This window comes from Hemiscyllium ocellatum, chromosome 5 (assembly GCF_020745735.1).
Source record: "Hemiscyllium ocellatum isolate sHemOce1 chromosome 5, sHemOce1.pat.X.cur, whole genome shotgun sequence".
Lineage (NCBI taxonomy): Eukaryota > Metazoa > Chordata > Chondrichthyes > Orectolobiformes > Hemiscylliidae > Hemiscyllium > Hemiscyllium ocellatum.
The window spans coordinates 51,245,838-51,267,709 of NC_083405.1; the positions used below are offsets into that span (position 1 = coordinate 51,245,838).

At 42.4% G+C, this 21,872-nt stretch overlaps 1 protein-coding gene across 3 annotated transcripts in view; it reads right to left on the reverse strand.

Annotated features, from left to right (window-relative positions):
• The window catches only part of phf14 (PHD finger protein 14), a 239,054-nt gene that overhangs the window by 79,015 nt on the left and 138,167 nt on the right, over positions 1 to 21,872 (reverse strand). For all 3 annotated transcript variants that reach the window (XM_060824742.1, XM_060824743.1, XM_060824745.1), the window contains exons 15-16: positions 16,223 to 16,279; positions 16,010 to 16,134 (exon numbers count right to left, since the gene is read on the reverse strand). In XM_060824742.1, coding sequence (XP_060680725.1) covers positions 16,010 to 16,134; positions 16,223 to 16,279 — 182 coding nt within the window. The remainder of the gene's footprint in view (positions 1 to 16,009; positions 16,135 to 16,222; positions 16,280 to 21,872) is intronic.

The window sequence follows — 21,872 nt, forward strand, 5'->3', positions numbered from 1 at the left end:
CTTCAAATAATAATTCAAAAACATACAAGGAAAAAGTAGGAGATTGGTACTAGGTAATACTGCTTGTTTGAAGAGCCGGTGTAGATACAATGGTCTGAATGACTTCCTTACGTGACAGAACAATTCAGTGATACTGTATCCAATACAGTGGGGAGACCAAAAGCAGATTGGATGATTCTTTTATAGAACACTTCAATTCCATAGGTATGACAGAGTTTTTGTCCGTCATTTTAATTGCCCACCTTGCTCTCATGCTGACATATCTGTTCTCGGCTTGCTGCACTGCTCCAGTGCAAACATTAGGAACAGGACCTCATTTTTCAATTATGCATTTCCTAGCCTTCCGGACTCAATATGGAGTTTAACAATTTCAGACTGTACACGTTCTCGTTGTTTCATTTACTTTGCTTTAGTGCAGTTTATTTTCTTTCAACGTTACTGATTTAGGCACAGTTTTTATTCCTTGCCAGCACTATTCCCTTCGGCACAGAGAACTAACTATCCTGTCATATAACCTCTCCTGTATTCCATCTTATCATATCTTTTTGTCCTTGTTCTACTCATGTCTTGCGCAAAATCTATTCTATTTAACCTTGAAGAAAAAGTGTTGAAACTCAGCAGGTTAAGCAGCACCTTTGGAGAGAGAAAAACCTTTAATGTTTCATGTCCTACTTGACACTGCGGAACATCTCTAATTTTTGCCAATTCTGAACAAAGATTACAAACTATAATTATTTTTCGACAGATTCTTTCCATGTTCGGATGCTATCTAATTTGCTGAATAATTCCCCAAGATTTTTACTACAAAAACACAGCAGAGTTCTATAACTGATGTGTGAGAGAAAATCAAGTTCTCGTCACTGCCATTTTCTTTTCAGACCTATGGAAACAAGCCATACAGCAAACAATATAGGTTGCTTGGTTCCTCCAAGACTTTCAAACAGTAGCATGGAAAATATTCTCTACTGAATGTTATTGTTAGCTTAGAGAGACAGAAGACAAGCCTCTACAGGTCCTTACCAAGATACAGTGCTCTGAGAAGGCAGGTAGATTTTAAATGGAATGCAGTTATTCACAAAGAGGAAGTTATTCCAGGATCAACTGTCATATTAGAACTTAAACAAATTTATATATCTTGTCCTGAACTCTCAAAATTGTCTGTGATTTTGCCACGTGCATTACATCTATTGTTCGGATCTTCAACAGTTATCTGTGAAAATATGATTAAGTTATCCCTGTTCTAAAAAAAATTATGGCCTTAGCAGGAAGTCAAATGTCATCATTTTTGATTGTTGCACAACTTTAGAGTAATGAGAATCTCAAAAAAGTTATAAATTCATTTAAATACAACCCCAACAGAGCAATGCAGCTGACCTTTATACATGTAGTGATCCAGGTATAGCAAAGAATAAAGACAAAGTTAAACTCCCTCTACTGTAGATCAGCAATGTACATCATCTGACTCTAAGTAGAGCATTTTCCCCTAGACTTGTGTGAGGCTGTTCCAAATTTCATATTCCAGATCTTCAGCCAAAATTAGAATGGAAACATTGTGCTCGGCTACGGGTGGATCTACATTGGGTTCCCCGTAAAGAAACGACTGCTCAAACAAAATTTGCATACAAATCTAATAACCAACAGATAGCAAAGTGAAACTTATAAATTACTGGTCTGGCTTTGTAACAATGTCCCAAAGACATAAGTTTTCAATGTCAGCTAACTGCCTTGCATTCATGTTGCCATTATTCAAACTCAACATAACAATTCAAAAGCTTAAATCCTCTCCTCCAATGAACGAGTGATGGAAGTCATAATTTTAATTCAATCTATTACTGGAATAAATAACTGCGAATGGAAGAAACCACATCAATTTTGAACAAATGAGACAACTCAAGAATTTCAAACCTCAAACCGGTAAAAAGTGTTCACCCAATACTTTAAGAAAACAGCAAGAGCATTTATCAAAGCATATACTGAAAAAATTGTTGGGATGCCAAAATTGTTTGCATAAACTCTAGACAAGTTATGGACTTCTAATTAAACAGGGCTGCAAGTTAAAACCAGGAAATTGCAAATCTTTTAAATTAACTTCATATTTGAGTTATAAATGAAGCCAACAGGCAGAATGAGTGATATGCTATGCAATCTCAACAACGTAAAGACTTTTCAGGATCGCAATCTAGCTTCTGAAAAAGCTATTTTATTGCTGTTGAATTATTTGAGATAGTCACTAGTTTAATAGATGCAGTCATCCAAGATGGCACTGTATCTTCATTTAAAAAATGTGTTTGACAGGTTGCACAGTCTATTAAATAGGGCCATTCGTGATATCTACAGACAAATTTTGCATTACATAAAATACTGGTTGCATTCTCAAACAGAAAATGGCCACTAATGAAGATGGGTCTATCTGGGCTTATTTACCAGTAGATTTCTTCTTGGGTCAGTGTTGTGATCATTGTTCTTCACCTTCTAACAACACTCTTGATAAAAATGCTTCAGTAAAAGTTTTGCGGTTGTCAAAGAGAATAATGTAGTTGTAAGGAATACATTCAGAAGGATTTTTTCTCTTGTAGAAGAATCGAGAACCAAGAGTCATAATTTAAAAATTAGGGGTCGCCCATTTAAGACAGATGAGAAAACATTTTCTCCCTCAGAAGATTCAGTAGCTATGGAATTCCTTTCTTCAAAACAACAGGGGATGATGAATCTTTAAATATTTTTCATACAAAGGTAGGTAGATTGTTGATTGCCAATGGATTTGCGGGGATGCTGAGTTGAGGTTAAAATCAAATCAGCTGTGTTTTTTATTGAATGGTGGAGCAGGTCTGAAGGCCAAGCAGCCTACTCTTGTTCCTTGGAGTATATTCATATCATGCAGTGTTACTAATTAACAGCATGTCCTGAATGTCAGATAAAAAATGGTGATAGAAATATAATGCGGATAAATGTCAATTTATCCAGTTTGACAATAAAAACAAAATGATTTGAATGACAATAGGATTGGGCAAGGTGGTGGTGTAACGAGACCTAGGTGTCCTTACACTGAAAACATACCAATGCATTAGGTGATGAGGGAGGAAGATGGTACGTTAGCCTTCGCAATGAGAGGATTAGAGTACAGGAACAGGATGTCTTGCAGCAATGTACAAGACCTTGCTGAGACCATATCTGGAATACCAGTTTGATCTCCTTTTCAGAGGATGCGTTGGAAAAGTGCACCAAAGACTTATCAGACTGATTCCTGGAATGCTAAGACTGACATATCATCCAGAGGGACTATAAGGGTTAGGATTACATTCACTGAAGAACTGGGGGAAGAATCTTACAGAAACCTATCAAATTCTAAAAGGGCTTGACAGAGCAAACATAGGATGGATGTTTCCAATTTTCTTCACGTAAAGGATGATGAACTTGTGAAATTCTCTGCCATAAAAAGTGGCTGAGGCCAAAACATTAAATATTTTCAAGAAGGATTAAGTTGTAGGTCTTAGGGCTAAAGAGATCAAATAGTATTGGAATAAAAAGGGAACTGGGTACTGAGTTGGATGATCAGTCACAGTCAGATTGAACGATTGCACAGGCTGGAGAGCCAAATGACCCACTCCTGTTCCTATTGTCTCTGTTTCTATTTCAGGACACCAGTTTTTAAAGATAAGCAGAATCTGTCATAATATCTTGCCAGATAATTATAAGTATTTGTTATTTGAAAAGTTGAAAATAAAGTGAGTGCATATTTTGCACCTGTCAAAATCTCTAGTTGTCTCAAACCACTTTACAACCAGTGAAGTAGCTTCAAGTGCAATCACTACTCTAATATCTTGAAACAGTGATCAATGTGAATTCAGCAAGATCCCTCAAAAGCAATCAGATAAATGACCAGAAGATTTATTTTAATAACATTACTTTTGAGTTACATATTGGCTAGGACACCAAATGCACTCCCTTGCTTTTCTTTGAATGGTTGATCAGACCTTTTGTATCCATGATAGTAGACTAGTTCAATGTTAAATACAAAAGGCAGCAATTTCAACCCGGATTTGATGTGACTGTTCTTTAGGCACAAAACCAAGAATGCTCCTGATGTAATAGATTCATGACCCATTCTAGACTTGTTTTAAGAGTAAAGCCAGAATCTAAGACCAAGTACTTAAAAAGATGGCCGATTATAAACTGCATGAGGATTCTTCATTCAAACAAGTTAGAAATCCCATTTTTGATTTGCAATTCTGAAACTATGATCACTTAGATATGTAACATTCGTGATAAAAGAATGATCATGTTGTTGGAGAATAAACATATAAAGTAACAAAGTAATTTGTTTCAGATTTAAAGAAGAATAATATTTCTTGTTATACGTACTGTGCTGCAGTTTGCCTGAATATATTAAGTAGGGCTTTATTTGCTTTGCCTAGACATGATAACAAAAAATACAAAATAACTGTAATCCAGTCAGTGTCAATTCAATATTAAAAAAAATTATAATACAGGAGTCCTCAGTTGCAGATATCTAATATCTATTGCATAATTCATATATTTTAGAATATTATTTGGTTTTAGTGAGTAAAGTTTTAACAGTAAATACAGCATTGACAGGCTGATGGTAGCCCTACAGTCTGGGAGTTAATTAAAATCAAAAGCTAACCTCGGTTTACCTTTAAGGTCAGCGTATACACACAAGGGATGACCTATTTCTAGATCTCTTGGTACATCCATGGCGTTTATGTCATTATCTTCTTATAATAAGCTAAACATTAGCAATTCTGGAAAACGAGGGTTGTAAATCTCGATTAGGATAGGAAACATTCATATACTTCTATAAACCAAATAGTAATGGTAGAGGAAAAATAATTTGTTTGACTTTCTCTTTGAAACCATCCCAAAGGACACTATGCTGTCATAAAGATGGGCTGTGGGAACAGTCGACAATTTTGTTTAAATTGTTTGCTCAGAAAGCAGCAAGTTGCAGTTCAGCTTTGGTTGTACAACATGACTCACTGGATTGAGAGAGCCAACAAGAGCAAACCTAAAGCAGAGAGAAGTAAAATCATCATTCTTCATACTCAACTCAAGTTTTGATTTGATGATGGAAAAGACAGCTAGAAGATTTGTTTAGTTAATAAGTAGAACATGACATCTACAGTGGTCTTCAGAAAACAGTCACTATGGTTAGTTTGGAAGCTGCAGAAGGAGGTTGGATATCTGCTGTCAACCCAAACAAGGAGCAAAAGCATCCATGCTGTGAAGGTTTAAAGGAAGATAGAAGGATGTCTGTTCTGCCATTCTAGATAATCAAACGCAATGCTATACTCTCACACTATCTTCACATCCCTAGATATCATTAGTAATCAGAAATCTATCAACCTTGATCTTCGACTTACTAAATGTCAGAGATGACACAACCCTCTAAGGAGGGCAGGTGAACAAACTCACTGTCTAGGTGAGGACATTCTTCATCTTACTCCTGAATGGCTTACTTTTAAACCTGAGACTGCGCCTATCGATTCTACACCCCACAGTCAGCAAAAACATCTATCCCTTTAAGAATTTTGCCATTTTCTTGATCACCTCACATTCTTGTAAACTCCAGAATGTCCGGGCCCAGTTTCCTCACTCCACCCTCACTGGAGAGTTCCCACAATCCCAGGAATCAGACTGGCGAACCCCTACTGCATCCTTGCTATGGGAAGTATATCCTTCCTTTGGGAAAGAGATCAAAGTGTATTTAATACTGCAAGTTTGTTCTCACTAGAAGCGAGACTATTTTGCTCCTATGCTCGAATCCTCTTGTAATAAAGGTCAACATATTGCTTAACCTTCTGAATTACTCAATGTGCTTGCAAAGCAGCTTCAATCGCTTTTGAACAAGGACACCTATGTCCCTTTGGTTATTAATACAGCTTCTCATAAATAAGAAATGTTCTTGTGAAATATTTTGCATCTTCATTTCTCGCAATTATCCACATTGCATTTGGGGAGGCAATAGTATTGTGATAATGTAACCAGGCTAATGTTCTGGGATATGGGATGAATCTCACCATAACACAGGGTGAAATTTGAATACATTAAAACCTGGAATTATAAAGTTAGACCAACAATGATTGTATACGCAATGTTGATGGTCATAAAAATCCATCTGGTTCACTAAAGTTCTTTAGGGATGAAAACCTACCATCCTTACCTGGTCTGGTCTACATGCGATATCCGATCAACATAAGTGTGATTGACTTTCAACTCCCTGAAATGGCCTAGAGAATCACCCATTTGTATTAAATGGTAACAAAGTCTAAAGAAAGCGTTGAAACCAGACAGACTGCCTAACGTCGACCTATGCACAATAAACAACAACAGACAAACACAGTCCAAGAGGTTGTGAAATCGTGTTGCAGTACAGCTGGGAATGAGTTGCCCAAGGCAGCCTCAATATCAACTCTAGACATCATGAAATCTCATGGCATCAGGTAAAACATGAGCAAAGAAATCTGCTGAACACCACCAAAAACAGCCCACACACTCCATCTTCTTGAGAATACCCCCATCATCAATGTCAATCTTAAAATAATTTGATACACCTCACATGATATCAAGAAGTTGAAAGCACTGGATACTGCAAAGGCTATGGGCCCTGACAACATCCTGGCAATAGTACTGATGACGAATGCTCTAGTACTAAAGCCTTTGCTGTTCCAGCAAGCTACGACTCTGGCATTAACCTGATAGTGGAAAATTTCTTAATTAGTCCTGTGCGTAAAATGTTGGACAAATCTAGCTTAGTCAATTACTTCCCAATCACACTACTCTCAATCATTAGAAAAATGTTACAAAGACTTATTAAGTGTTATCAAGGAGCTATTGCAATGCAATTACCAGTTAACTGATGCTTAGTTTGGGTCACTCAGCTCCTGACCACATTACAGCCTTTGTCCAAAAATGGAGGAAAAAAATTGAACTCCACAGATGAGGTGCAAGTAACTGTCCTTGAAATCAAGTTAGCATTTAACTGAGTATAGTATAAAGGAGCCCTATCAAAACTAATGTTAATGAGAATTTAGAGAAACTCTTTATTGATTGGAGTCAAATCGAGAACAAGGAAGATGGGTGCAGGGCAATCATCTCAGCCCCAGGGCATCACTGGAGGAGTTTCCAAGATAGCATCTTAGGCCTTAACATACTCGGCTGCTTAATCCCGACATTTCTTCTCTCATAACATCAGAATGCCTGTTCATGATTGCACAATGTTCAACACAATTTGTAATTCTTTATATACTGCTACACATCAATATGCAACAAGATCAGGACAATATCCAAGCTTGGGCTTATAAATTGCCAGTCATATTCTTGCCACACAAATGTCAGGCAATGACCACCTCAAAAACTAGAGAATCTAACAGTCATCCTTTGATATTCCATACCACAGACAACGTGGAACCCTCCTCCACCATTATCAACATCCAGAGAAAATGAACCAGACTTGCCATAAAAATACAATGGCTACAACAGCAGAACAGAGGTCAGGAATTCAGCTACTACCTCATCTTTGATCATCCCAATGCCTTTCCTTAATCAAAAAGGTGCAGGTCAGGAGTATGGTGAAATGCTCTCCACTTGCCTGGGTGAAGGCAGCACCAAAAACATTCAAGTGGTTTGACACAATCCAGGAAACAAACAGACTGACTCCAACCAACCTCCAACATTTGCTCCCTTTACCATTGATGCTTAATGACTGTAACATTTGCCATTAACAAGTTACACTGCAGTAACTCACCAAGGCTACACCAACAGCACCTTCCAAATCTATCCTGAAAATGTGTTGCTGGAAAAGCGCAGCAGGTCAGGCAGCATCCAAGGAGCAGGAGAATTGACGTTTCAGGCATGAGCCCTTCTTCAGAAATGAGGAGAATGTGTCAAGCAGGCTAATATAAAAGATAGGGAGGAGGGACTTGGAGAAGGGCGTTGGAAATGCGATAGGTGGAAGGAGGTTAAAGGTGAAGGTGATAGGCCGGAGTTGGGGTGCGGGTGGAGAGGTCAGGAAGAAGATTGCAGGTTAGGAAGATGGTGCTGAGTTCGAGGGTTGGGACTGAGACAAGGTGGGGGGAGGGGAAATGAGGAAACTGGAGAAATCGGAGTTCATCCCTTGTTGTTGGAGGGTTCCTAGGCGAAAGATGAGGCGCTCTTTCTCCAGCCGTCGTGTTGCTATGGTCTGGCAATGGAGGAGTCCAAGGACCTGCATGTCCTTGGTGGAGTGGGAGGGGTAGTTGAAGTGTTGAGACACGGGGTGGTTGGGTTGGTTGGTCCAGGTGTCCCAGAGGTGTTCTCTGAAACGTTCTGCAAGTAGGCGGCCTGTCTCCCCAATATAGAGGAGGCCTCATCGGGTGCAGCGGATGCAGTAAATGATGTGTGTGGAGGTGCAGGTGAATTTGTGGTGGATATAGAAGGATCCCTTGGGGCCTTGGAGGGAAGTAAGGGGGGAGGTGTGGGCACAAATTTTGCATTTCCTGCGGTTGCAGGGGAAGGTGCCAGGATTGGAGGTTGGGTTGGTGGGGGGTGTGGACCTGACAAGGGAGTCACGGAGGAAGTGGTCTTTTCGGATCACTAATAGGGGAGGTGAGGGAAATATGTCCCTGGTGGTGGGGTCCGTTTGGAGGTGGCGTAAATGACGACGGATGATGTGATGTATATGGAGATTGATGGGGTGGTAGGTGAGGACCAGTGGGGTTCTGTCCTGGTGGCAATTGGACGGGCGGGGCTCAAGGGCGGAGGAGTGGGAAGTGGAGAAGACGCGGTGGAGAGCATCGTTGATCACATCTGGGGGGGGAATTTGCAGTCTTTGAAGAAGGAGGCCATCTGGGTTGTTCGATATTGGAACTGGTTCGCCTGGGAGCAGATGCGGAGGAGACGAAGGAATTGGGAATATGGGATGGCGTTTTTACAGGGGGCAGGGTGGGAGAAGGTGTAGTCTAGGTAGCTGTGGGAATCGGTCGGTTTATAGTAAATGCCCATGTTGATTTGGTCGCCCGAGATAGAAATGGAGAGGTCTAGGAAGGGGAGGGAGAAGTCTGAGACAGTCCAGGTAAATTTGAGGTCGGGGTGGAAGGTGATGGCAAAGTGGATGAACTGTTCAACCTCCTCGTGGAAGCACGAGGCAGCACCGATACAGTCATCGATGTAGCGGAGGAAAAGGTGGGGGTTGGTACCAATGTAGCTGCGGAAGATGGACTGTTCCACATATCCTACGAAGAAGCAGGCATAACTGGGGCCCATGCAGGTGCCCATGGCTACTCTTTTGGTTTGGAGGAAGTGGGAGGATTGAAAAGAGAAGTTGTTCAGAGTAAGGACCAGTTCAGTCAGTCGAAGGAGGGTGTCAGTGGAAGGGTACTGGTTGGTACGGCGGGAAAGGAAGAAGCAGAGGGCTTTGAGTCCTTCATGATGGGGGATGGAGGTGTACAGGGACTGGATGTCCATGGTGAAGACAAGGCGTTTGGGACCAGGGAAGCGAAAATCATGGAGGAGGTGGAGGGCGTGGGTGGTGTCCTGAACGTAGGTGGGGAGTTCTTGGACTGAGGGGAACAGGACCATGCCAAGGTATGCAGAGTTGAGTTCAGTGGGGCAGGAGCAGGCTGAGACAATGGGTCAGCCGGGGCAGTCAGGTTTGTGGATTTTGGGTCGGAGGTAGAAACGGGCGGTGCAGGGTAGTGGGACTATGAGGTTAGAGGTGGTGGATGGGAGATCCCCTGAGGTGATGAGGTTATGGATGGTCTGGAAGATGACGGTTTGGTGGTGGGAGGTGGGGTCATGGTCAAGGGAACAGTAGGAGGAGGTGTCCGCGAGCTGGCATCTAGCCTTAGCCGTGTAAAGGTCGGTGCACCAAACTACAACCGCGCCTCCCTTGTCTGCAGGTTTGATAGTAAGGTTGGGGTTGAAACGGAGAGAGTGGAGGGCTGCACGTTCTGAGGGTGAGAGGTTGGAGTGGGTGAGAGGGGTGGAGAAGTTGAGGTGGTTAATGTTGCAGCGGCAGTTGGCTATGAAGAGATCGAGGGCGGGTAAGAGGCCAGCACGGTGTGCCCAGGTGGATGGGGTGTGTTGGAGGCGGGAGAAGGGGTCATCAGAGGGTGGGCGAGAATCCTGGTTGAAGAAGTAGGCGCGGAGGTGAAGGCGGAGGAAGAATTGAACGATGTCTCGCCGCGTGTTGAACTCGTTAATCCGAGAGCGTAGGGGGATGAAGGTGAGGCCTCTGCCGAGGACTGATCTTTCATCCTCAGAGATGGAGAGGTCTGGAGGGATGGTGAAAACACGGCAGGGCTGGGAGCTAGGACCTGGTGCGGGGCTGGAGCTGGGAGTGGAGGCTGGGTTAGGCTTGGGGACGCGAATCAGGGCAGGGATGGAGATCGGGGCGGGGGTGGGGTTCGGCGTGGGGGCGGGGTTATGCGTTCGGATGGAGATTGGCGTGGGGACAGGATTAGGCATGGTGACGGAGATCGGCGTGGGGGCAGGGTTGGGCGTGCGAGCGGAGATCGGTGTGGGGGTGGGGTTAGGCGTGGTGACGGAGATGCATGCGGCATGGTCGTTGTGCAGGTGAGTAATGTCACTGGGGGCGGAAGTGGCAGTGGCGACAGCAGAAATGGTGTTGTTCTCGACAGCCATGGACCCCGCGGAGGCTGCGAATCTGTCGGCGATGGTCTTCCTGGCGATCGTGGTGGCAGTTGTCCAGGTGGCGATCGTGGAGGCTGCAAAGTCGGTGGGGGCGGAAGTGACGTCATGATTCGCGGGGGTGGTTGCTGCTGCTGATGCTGTAGCGGCTGCGTGGTTAATGGTGCCAGAGTAATTTCGGAGGCTGATGGAAGATTCTGGAACAGTTGAGGAACCCAGATTGTGGGAGTAAGTACATGAAAGTTTTTGTACTTACTGTCTTTAATTTCCAATATGGCTAGGAAGAACTGTTTGTTCAGTGTATGGATTCTTCTGTGGATGAAGAACAATAGAGATCCTTTGCAAGTCTGTGAGAGTGTTGTCCTGAGCTGGGGTAGGGCGAATTGCAGGGAATGTAGGTAGCGGCGCATGGCTGCAAGCGTGGAGCGGAGGATCCGGAGGGAGGTCTGTTGATGGAGGCTTCGGATTTGTTTTAGGTACTGGTTGTCCTGGATGGGTCCAAATTTTGTTGGTCTGAACATAGTCCGTGCGGGATTAGTCGGTTCCGTAGACAGGTGCTGAGGAAGGAGATGTGGCTGTGGTAGCAAGTCTGTATGAGAACGTGGCTGAAGAGCTTCTGGGCAGAGATGACGACTTGGGGTGTGCAGTGAGAGAGGGACTCACTGAAATCCTTGTAGAGGGAGGAAGAGAGCCTCTTCAAGGAAGGCATCCTTGCAAGAAGATTCGCAGTAGGTTAAAATCTTCTAGGAGAAAGTGAGGACTGCAGATGCTGGAGATCAGAGCTGAAAATGTGTTGCTGGAAAAGCCCAGCAGGTCAAGCAGCATCCAAGGAGCAGGAGAATAGATGTTTTGGGCATGAGCCCTTCTTCAGGAATGAAGAGAGTGTACCAAGCAGGCTAAGATAAAAGGTAGGGAGGAGGGACTTGGGGGAGGGGTGTTGGAAATGCGATAGGTGAAAGGAGGTTAAGGTGAAGGTGATAGGCCGGAGTGGGGGTGGGGTGGGAGAGGTCAGGAAGAAGATTGCAGGTTAGGAAGATGGTGCTGAGTTCGAGGATTGGGAAAGAGACAAGGTGGGGGGAGGGAAAATGAGGAAACTGGAGAAATCGGAGTTCATCCCTTGTGGTTGGAGGGTTCCTAGGCAAAAGATGAGGCTCTCTTTCTCCAGCCATTGTGTTGCTACGGTCTGGCGATGGAGGAGTCCAAGGACCTGTATGTCCTTGGTGGAGTGGGAGGGGGAGTTGAAGTGTTGAGCCACTGGGTGGTTGGGTTGGTTGGTCCGGGTGTCCCAGAGGTGTTCTCTGAAAGGTTCTGCAAGTAGGCAGCCTTTCTCTCCAATATAAAGGAGGCCACATCGGGTGCAGCGGATACAGTAAATGAAGTGTGTGGAGGTGCAGGTGAATTTGTGGTGAATATGGAAGGATCCCAGCAACACCTTCCACCCCGACCTCAAATTTATCTGGACCATCTCAGACTCCTCCCTCCCCTTCCTAGACCTCTCCATTTCTATTTCGGGCAACCGAATCAACACGGACATTTACTATAAACCGACCGACTCCCACAGCTACCTAGATTACACCTTCTCCCACCCTGACCCCTGTAAAACGCCATCGCATATTCCCAATTCCTTCGTCTCCGCCGCATCTGCTTCCAGGCGGACCAGTTCCAATACTGAACAACTCAGATGGCCTCCTTCTTCAAAGACTGCAATTCCACCCCCCCCCCTCCACAGAGGTGCTCAACGATGCTCTCCACCGCATTTCCTCCACTTCCCACTCCTCCGCCCTTGAGCCCCACCCCTCCAATTGCCACCAGGACAGAACCCCACTGGTCCTCACCTACCACCCCACCAACCTCTATATACATCACATCATCCGTCGTCATTTACGCCACCTCCAAACGGACCCCACCACCAGGGACATATTTCCCTCCCCTCCCCTATCCGTGATCCGAAAAGACCACTCCCTCCGTGACTCCCTTGTCAGGTCCACACCCCCCACCAACCCAACATCCACTCCTGGCACCTTCCCCTGCAACCGCAAGAAATGCAAAACTTGTGCCCACACCTCCCCCCTTACTTCCCTCCAAGGCCCCAAGGGATCCTTCTATATCCACCACAAATTCACCTGCACCTCCACACACATCATTTACTGCATCCGCTGCACCCGATGAGGCCTCCTCTATATTGGGGAGACAGGCTGCCTACTTGCAGAACGTTTCAGAGAACACCTCTGGGACACCCGGACCAACCAACCCAACCATCCCGTGTCTCAACACTTCAACTACCCCTCCCACTCCACCAAGGACATGCAGGTCCTTGGACTCCTCCACCGCCAGACCATAGCAACACGACAGCTGGAGAAAGAGCGCCTCATCTTCTGCCTCGGAACCCTCCAACAACAAGGGATGAACTCCGATTTCTCCAGTTTCCTCATTTCCCCTCCCCCACCTTGTCTCAGTCCCAACCCTCGAACTAAGCACCTCCTTCCTAACCTGCAATCTTCTTCCTGACCTCTCCGCCCCCACCCCCACTGTGGCCTATCACCCTCACCTTTAACCTCCTTCCACCTATCGCATTTCCAACGTCCCTCCCCCAAGTCCCTCCTCCCTACCTTTTATCTTAGCCTGCTTGACACATTATCCTCATTCCTGAAGAAGGGCTCATGCCTGAAACATCGATTCTCCTGCTCCTTGGATGCTGCCTGACCTGCTGCGCTTTTCCAGCAACACATTTTCAGCTCTGATCTCCAGCATCTGCAGTCCTCACTTTCTCCTTCCAAATCTTTGACCTGTAACGCCTGAAAGGATGTATGAGAACATGACCACACGAAAGCTCCTCTCCAAATCACATCCTGACTTTGAACTTTATTGCCTGGTTTATAGTGGTTGAGTCAAAATCCTGAAAATCCCTTCTTAACAGTTGTGCATGTACCTATCTCTCAAGGACTGCAGCAGTTCAAGAAGGCAGTTCACGATCACCATTTCCAAGACTATGAAGGATGGACAATACATGTTAGAATAGCTAGTGATGCCCACATCTCATTAATTGATTTTTAAAAATTATATTCCACCTGCCATGCTCTTGACCATTCATACAATCTGTTTATATTCCCTCAAAATACTTTGTATTTTCATGACTGACATTCCCACGCTTTGCACAATACACATTACAAACTTTTGAGAGTCCAAGCATCAGCAGTACCACACTGATTGCAAAAACAGAAATTGCTGGGAAAACCCAGCAGTTCTGACAGCATCTGTGCAGAGAAATCAGAGTTGATGTTTCAGGTTCAGTGACCCTTCTTTGTTTGAAGCTGGGGTGATTACAGACTGCCACCAGAGTGTGACCTATTTATTCCTATTCTCTGCTTTCTGTCTGTTGACCAATCTTCAACCCACGCCAGTATACTACTCCCAAGGCATGTGTTTACTAACATCCTGCATGCAATTTTATCAAAAGCCTTCTAAAAATCCAAATATAGTCTTATTATCAGTGGTGGCAACATATCAAAAAAAGCTCATAGGTTTGATTACCCCTCCATAAGTTCATCTTGACAACATCTGATCAGAAAATTATTTACTAAACATCAGTAGTCTCTTCCTTTATTCTAAATTATAATGTCTTCCTGGCTATTGAAATAAGGTCAACAAGTTGAAAGGTTCTTGCTTTTTCTCTCTGTCCTTTCTTAAAGCATAGGGTTACTTTCCAGTTTGCAAGCACCATGGCAGAATTAATAGAATTTTGAAAGACTTATCACCAATTCATCAACAATATCTGTTGCCATCTGTTTCAACATTCTTGGATGAAGGCCATCAACTGCTGTGAATTTGTCAACTTTCTGTCCTATTAATTTTTTTAGATTAGATTACTTACAGTGTGGAAACAGGCCCTTCGGCCCAACAAGTCCACACCGACCCGCCGAAGCGCAACCCACCCATACCCCTACATTTACCCCTTACCTAACACTACGGGCAATTTAGCATGGCCAATTCACCTGGCCCGCACATCTTTGGACTGTGGGAGGAAACCGGAGCACCTGGAGGAAACCCACGAAGACACGGGGAGAACATGCAAACTCCACACAGTCTGTCGCCTGAGTCGGGAATTGAACCCGGGTCTCAGGCGCTGTGAGGCAGCAGTGCTGGGCGGCACGGTGGCACAGTGGTTAGCACTGCTGCCTCACAGTGCCTGAGACCCGGGTTCAGTTCTCGACTCAGGCGACTGACTGTGTGGAGTTTGCACGTTCTCCCCGTGTCTGCATGAGTTTCCTCCGGGTGCTCCGGTTTCCTCCCACAGTCCAAAGATGTGCGGATCAGGTGAATTGGCCATGCTAAATTGCCCATAGTGTTAGGTAAGGGGTAAATGTAGGGGTATGGGTGGGTTGCGCTTCGGCGGGTCAGTGCGGACTTGTTGGGCCGAAGGGCCTGTTTCCACACTGTAAGTAATCTAATCTAATCTAATTTGACCATTACTATTTTTTTTCACTAACACTAACTTCTTCAGTTCCACACACTCGTTAAATCCTTAGATCTTAAATATTAGACTAGATTACTTACAGTGTGGAAACAGGCCTTTCAGCCCAACAAGTCCACACTGACCCTCTGAAGAGCAACCCACCCAGACCCATTTCCCTACATTTACCCCTTCACCTAACACTATGGGTAATTTAGCATGGCCAATTCACCTAACCTGCACATTCTTGAACTGTGGGAAGAAACCGGAGCACCCGGAGGAAACCCACGCATACACGGGGAGAATGTGCAAACTCCCCGGTGTCTTCTTGCATTTCCTTTATGAAATCAGGCACAAGATACTGCCAGATCTTCTGAGTTTCTTCATTTTAAAAAATTTTTTATGTAAGTCCTCAAACAGTATTTCATAGCATGCTGTAAATATTTTTGTTTGATTTCTCTTATCAAGCTCATGTAGTACTTTACATGGGGGAGTAGGGAAATAAAAAGCAGAAACGCAATGCCTCAAATTACTGATTGGTGTGACAAGATGTCAGGAGCAAACTGGGCCATTGATTATTTGCTACTCTGAATGGGCTTTACTTAATGAAGAAGTCTGAGTACAGCAATGGATTATTGTTTATCTTTGTAACCTGATGTTACTCTACATTGACAACCAACCTGACAAGGAAGATGTAATCCTCCTGTAGGAACAAAAAAAATCCCGAGCTAATTACATTCAAAATCCATTGTTTATGGCAGCTCAATAAACAAAATCAATCCAGTCGTGTAATGTTTCAGCACAGATTATAATTTTTGCTGTATATAAATGTACTTCATCTATGGCTATAGTAAAGTGCTAATGAAACTACAACTTTAACCAGCAGTAACAAAAAGTTAATAAAACAGCTACCTGACTAAATTTTCGTTATCTCCAGGGCTTTTGCACGTAGCACATTCTGTTCTCAAATCTTCTGATTTTGGTCTTTTCAGTAGTGAGGTCTGCCGTCGTCTTCTGGCTCGAGGAGGAATTGGTTCCTAAGAAACAATACCAAGGTGAAACACCAGTTGTAAATGATATTTTGTGTATTACATAAAAATATTGTGCTTCTCAGAGTAAACATACCTCAGTTTTTTCTCCATCTGAGCTGGTTCCCCTTTTTCGTTTCTGACCTCTACTCCTCTGTGAAAGGAAATAGATAGAGTGATTCAGAAACAAAAACTAATATTGCTGGTAAAGCTGAGCAGGTCTGGCAGCATCTGGAAAGAGAAACCAGAGTTTGGATCTGGTGACGCTTCCTCAGAAAGGTTTTTATTTTGAACAGTAAATTCTCACTTGAATTTGTGGTCGCGTTCCTGAAAATCATGACTCAATGAAAAATTTAAATAATGCTTCCATTTCCAAAGGAATCATTACTAAAGCCCAGGGTCCAGTTTCCGTAGACACTATATTTGCTTGCAAAAAGCAATTGAGATACTGTACCATACAAGTGCAGGACCATGTATTCTCAGCTAAAATAACTTTTAAAACAAAATAAACCAGTAATCAGAGAATAAACTGCACAGTTAGGTAGTTCAGGACCCTTCTCAGTAGAAAACAACAAAAATATTAAGTTCAAATTGTGTGCATTCCTGAATACATATATTTATAAAAATAACTTGCAAAATAAACTAAATCTAAAACATTGTAGAGGTACAATATCAATATCAGTTCTAACAACGCAGGACGTATTAAAATTATTCCCTCCTAAACTTTAAATTGGCCAGGTTCTATCAACTAAAAAAGCTAGTTGTGCAGGAAGACCACCTGCATCAACCAACCTCTGCCACTAGATAGAGTCCAAGACTTCCGTGTAAATCCAGGATAGCAGCCAGGACAGAGGCAGACATTGCAGACTTTAAAGGTAAGTACAGAGGGTCGAAACAGGAGCCATATTTGTACGGATGGGATTGGCAGGAACAGAAAGCAAGCCCGGGACTGAGAATGTCAGCAAAAGTATGAGGAAAAAGTCTTGACAAGCCACAGAACAGAAAGTCTGGCAAGTACTTCTAAGTTAAAGCTCGCTATATTAGACTAATATGTTAACACTATTTTGTTAACTACATTAAAGTATAACAGTATTAAGTGAGTCAAAGTTAAACTATATCTTACTATATGACCTTATAAGTTGACCAAAACATAGTTTCTCAAAGAGACTGAATTGCATGGTTTCAAAATTAAATGTTGTTGCCTGCAATTACTACCAGCTCATTATCAGAATGCAATGCCTCATAAATAAACCAGCTAAACACTGAAACGTTGTAATTCAAAGAAAATCAATCATGTCCTATTAATCCATTTCCCCCTCATCACAAGTATTATTTCAGATTTTTAAATGTTTTAATATGATGCTCAACAATTGCAAAATGCAATGAAAGATTGATATACAGGATATGTTTGTGCAAGCAATAATTGCGTCTGGTCCAATGCTAACAGCTCAAGATGTTTGGAGATCTTAGTTTCTTGCATTTTTCCTTTGATCTTTAAAATTGAATACAGAACCGGCTAAGCAGCATAGGAATCACTTCTCACTAATTAGTTCTGTAATGTAAACGTCACTAAAATAGCAGTTGAAAATGTATGTATTTTCAGTAACTGTTCTCCGTAATATAATTGCTCAATTTATTTTGTGAAAGTTCCACAGACAAATAAACCAGAGAGATTAGATTTGTTCCACTCCTCTCACTGCCAATACTCCAGACTTGCCTGTCAGCTGTTCACTTTGAATGCGTAATTATAATTTGTTTGATTTATTATTGTCACACGTACTGAGATAGTACACAAAACAATATTTTTCACTATCTAGGCAAATCATACCTTACTTACATAAATACATCAGAGTAATTGAACAGAATGCAGAATTATAGCTACAGAGAAGGTGCACAGAAAGATTAACTTTAACATATAAGAGCCTTCATAAGTCTTTTAACAGCAGGGAAGAAGCTGTTCTTGAATCTGTTGGTACATGTTTTCAAACTTTTGTATCTTCTGCCCAATGGAATAGGGTGGACGTGAGTATAAACAGGGTGGAAGGGGTCTTTAATTATGTTGGTTGCTCTCCTGAGGCAGTGGGAAGTATAGATAGAGTCAATGGAATGAAGGGCTTTTGCCCGAAATATCGATTTCCCCAATCCTCGGATGCTGCCTGACCTGCTGTGCTTTTCCAGCACTACTAATCTTATCAATGGATGGAATGCTGGTTTGTGAGATAGACTGGACCGCGTTCATAACTCTCTAATTTCTTGCGGTTTTGAGCGGGGAAATGCTATACCAAGCTGTGATGCATCCAGACAGGATGCTTTCTCTGGTGCACCTACAAATGTAAGAGTCATTGTGGACATGCTGAATTTCTTTAGCCTTCTGAGGAAGTAGAGGTGTTGGTGTGCTTCCTTGAAGCAATGAATATGTCCTAACTTGCAATTCAAAACAATCTACAAGATGCAATTGATAAAATCATCCTCGGTGGAATTTTAAGATTTTTCGTACAACTTCAAGTATTGCCTTTAACACCTGGAAATAGACAATGTCACTACATATATGATGTCTATCATGGTACAGTCAATTTCCTATGCATATGCTAGAAAGACCTTCTGAATTCAGATACAAATAACCTCCAGTTTACACTCAGTGATGTTTCCCACACACAGAGCCTTGTTCCAAGCTCTGGCATTTGACACCTCAGAAGACACTAATTTTCTAGAGGATGATTCACTCTCCACAAAAGAACACAAACTGAAGATCTATATTGTTATAATTTTTGGAATGTTACCACACAAACTTGTGAAAAAGAAGTTTAGAACTTAGCCACTAACAATAAAGCTTTTGTTTTTAACCTGGCCATCATCGAAGCATCTTTCGTGTTGGCTCCATCAAGATGTTGGCCTCTACTTGTGAGAAAACTGAATTATTCATGAAGTAACCTAATCTTCCCATCCCATCTTCACTCCAAGATTGATGTTAAACCATCCTAACTGCCATAAAATATGCATTTATCATAGATTACATTTTCCACTCTTCAAACTAAAAGTTGTGCCTTGTCCCTGAAAATACACTCTTGCTGATAACCACTCATTCATCCAGTACATTTGTGTCCGCTGGAAATTCAAGCTTAATTGTCTCTATTGCTTCCTCCCTCTTACTAATTTGCTAAGTTCCATTCGCATTTTCCTTGCTTTCAAAGACCTCTTCCCAAACCTTTATCAATCCATCTTAACTCTGCACTTTTCCCTTTATGCTTCATGTCCATTATTAATGATTTACTTTCCTTAACGTAAAAAAAACCCTTTGAGCCAGTTTTAAATATAGGGTGCTTTTGGAATACATGTAGCTGTGTGGCAATAACGAAACCCTGAAATGATTCTTTAAAAACATACTGCTTTAAACTTTACAACAATATCAATATTGGGCTGCACTTTACATCCATATGGGGAAAACACAACTACTTTCTAACCTGAAAGCTATCCAGTTTCTTCTTAGGAATCTATACCTGCCTGTTCATCAACTCCATTACCATCTGATGAGTCTGCACCACATTCTGCTTGGCCATTCCTGGTGTGCCACTTCTAACTACTAAATGGATGCAGTTTCTCAACCGCAGGAAGACCTCACCATTTATGATTTCTCCCCACTTGACTCAATGGCAAAGAAATGTAGTGAGGGAAAATCAGACAGAATAATAGGATTAACAACTAAAACCATAGATAAGTGGAAGCAGATAGCCAGATATATATTTGTTAATACAGGAAGAGCAAAGAAAACTTGGAAACAAAGAATTTTGAAATAAGAAATAAAGGTAAAGTTGCTGTAGTCCGATCAACGATGGGGCTGCTCCCTCATGAAAGAGATGACTGGTTGTTATTTAATCAGAGGTCTCCTTGCCTCAGGCAAAGGGAGGAGAGTTAAGCAGTAGCATTTTTCCTGGTAATCTCAGCCAATTTGGGATTTGAACTAATGCTGTTGGCTTCACTCTGCATTGCCAATTAGCCATCCAGTTAACTAAGCTAACTGAACACCAGAATAAGATATAAGCAGAAAATGAAAGACGAAATTTATTTTTGGCTTTTGAGCAACACAATAGCAGATTTATGAACAGAATGCACCTGGGAAAAGGAAAATGTGCAGAAAATATTATTTTGTGTTCCTATAACAGTTCACTTACATGTACACTGTTTTGTTACTAAGCCAGTGTCAGATAGTTTAGTTTGTATGGCATTAATATCTGCTCAAAATGGAATCATGTTTTATTGTCAGCAGAACATCTACTTTTAAAATTTTTCTAATGGTATTTGGGCACCACGAGCTAGGCCAACATTCATTGCCTATTTCTAAGTGCCTAGTGCAGTCCTTGGGGTACAGGGAAACCTACAGTGCTACTTAGAAGGGAATTCAGGATTTTGGGCCAGCAACAAGAAAGAAGGACAATATTGTTCTAAGTTAGGATGCATGTGGCTTGAAAGGACAACTGCAGATGTTAGTGCATCTGCTCTCGTTATCTTACTAGGTGGTAGTGATTGCAGGTTTTGGGGATGCTGTTGCTGGAACTTAAGTGTACATCCTGTAGGTAGTACAAACTGTTGGCCAAACACAATGGGGAAGGGAGTGAATATTGAAGGTGGTCAATGATCACTGTAGTCTTTTGTCCTAGACACTGTCAAGCTTCTTGAGCATTGTTGGGAATGAACTCATCCAGGCAAGTGCAGAATATGACATCACATTCCCGACTTGTGGCACAGACATCCTAGCTATTGTAACTCCAGTATTTATATTTTTAATTTGCAGGAATGCAAAAACACTAAATTAGTAACAAAAAATAAGAACCTGTTTTACAGGATCTCATCATATCCTTGGGCTATCCTAGAGTACTTCAACTATTTCTGAGGTAATACAATGATTGTTTTGTTGCGCAAGTAAACCCCACAAAAGCAAATGTACACCCAGAAAAGATGGTATTTAATACTGTTGGGTAAAGGAAGAACCTTGGCAAGGACGCTAAGGAAACCTCTCTGCTCCACTTAAAATACAGCTAAACCAGCATGATCTGGGTTTAATGTCTCATCCATTGGAGGATTTTAATTTACATTCCATAGATAACATTTCCATATATGAAGATGATCCAGTGCTAATGCTTCCATAAATCACATTGTCATAGTTGCATGTCATCATTATTGGAACAAAATGCTCACTGAAAACTTGATATCAGACCAGGTAATGGCATCGAGTGCAGACACGGGAAGCCCCAAATTGTAATGGCAACTACAGAACAGCTATTCCGAAATAATAACTCAGAGTAAAGTGGGATTACCAATCCTCCTGAATTGTTCAGGAGTCTTCTGGGATAAGGGACGATTTCCCAATGCATTGCTTAGAGCTACATGAAAAATCTTCATGCTTCAAATCTCAGAGAAAGTAAGGAACGTAGAAATGTGAAGGTATGAAGAAGGGGTTACTGCAGAAATATATAATGCAGAGGTGCCAGTGTTGGACTGAGTTGGACAAGGTTAAAAATCACATGACACCAGTTTAGAGTCCAACAGGTTTATTTGAAAACATAAGCTTTAGAAGCGTCGCTCCTTCTTCAAGCGTTAGTGAGAGAGGGAGACCTTAAATACAGAATTTACAAGTAAAAGATGAACTGATGTGAACGAACTTAACACAGCTGAGGTGGCTGTTAAATCTTTAATGTGCAATTCCCAGAATTTCTTTCAAGTCACTGTTCCAAGATAACTTAAGGTTTATC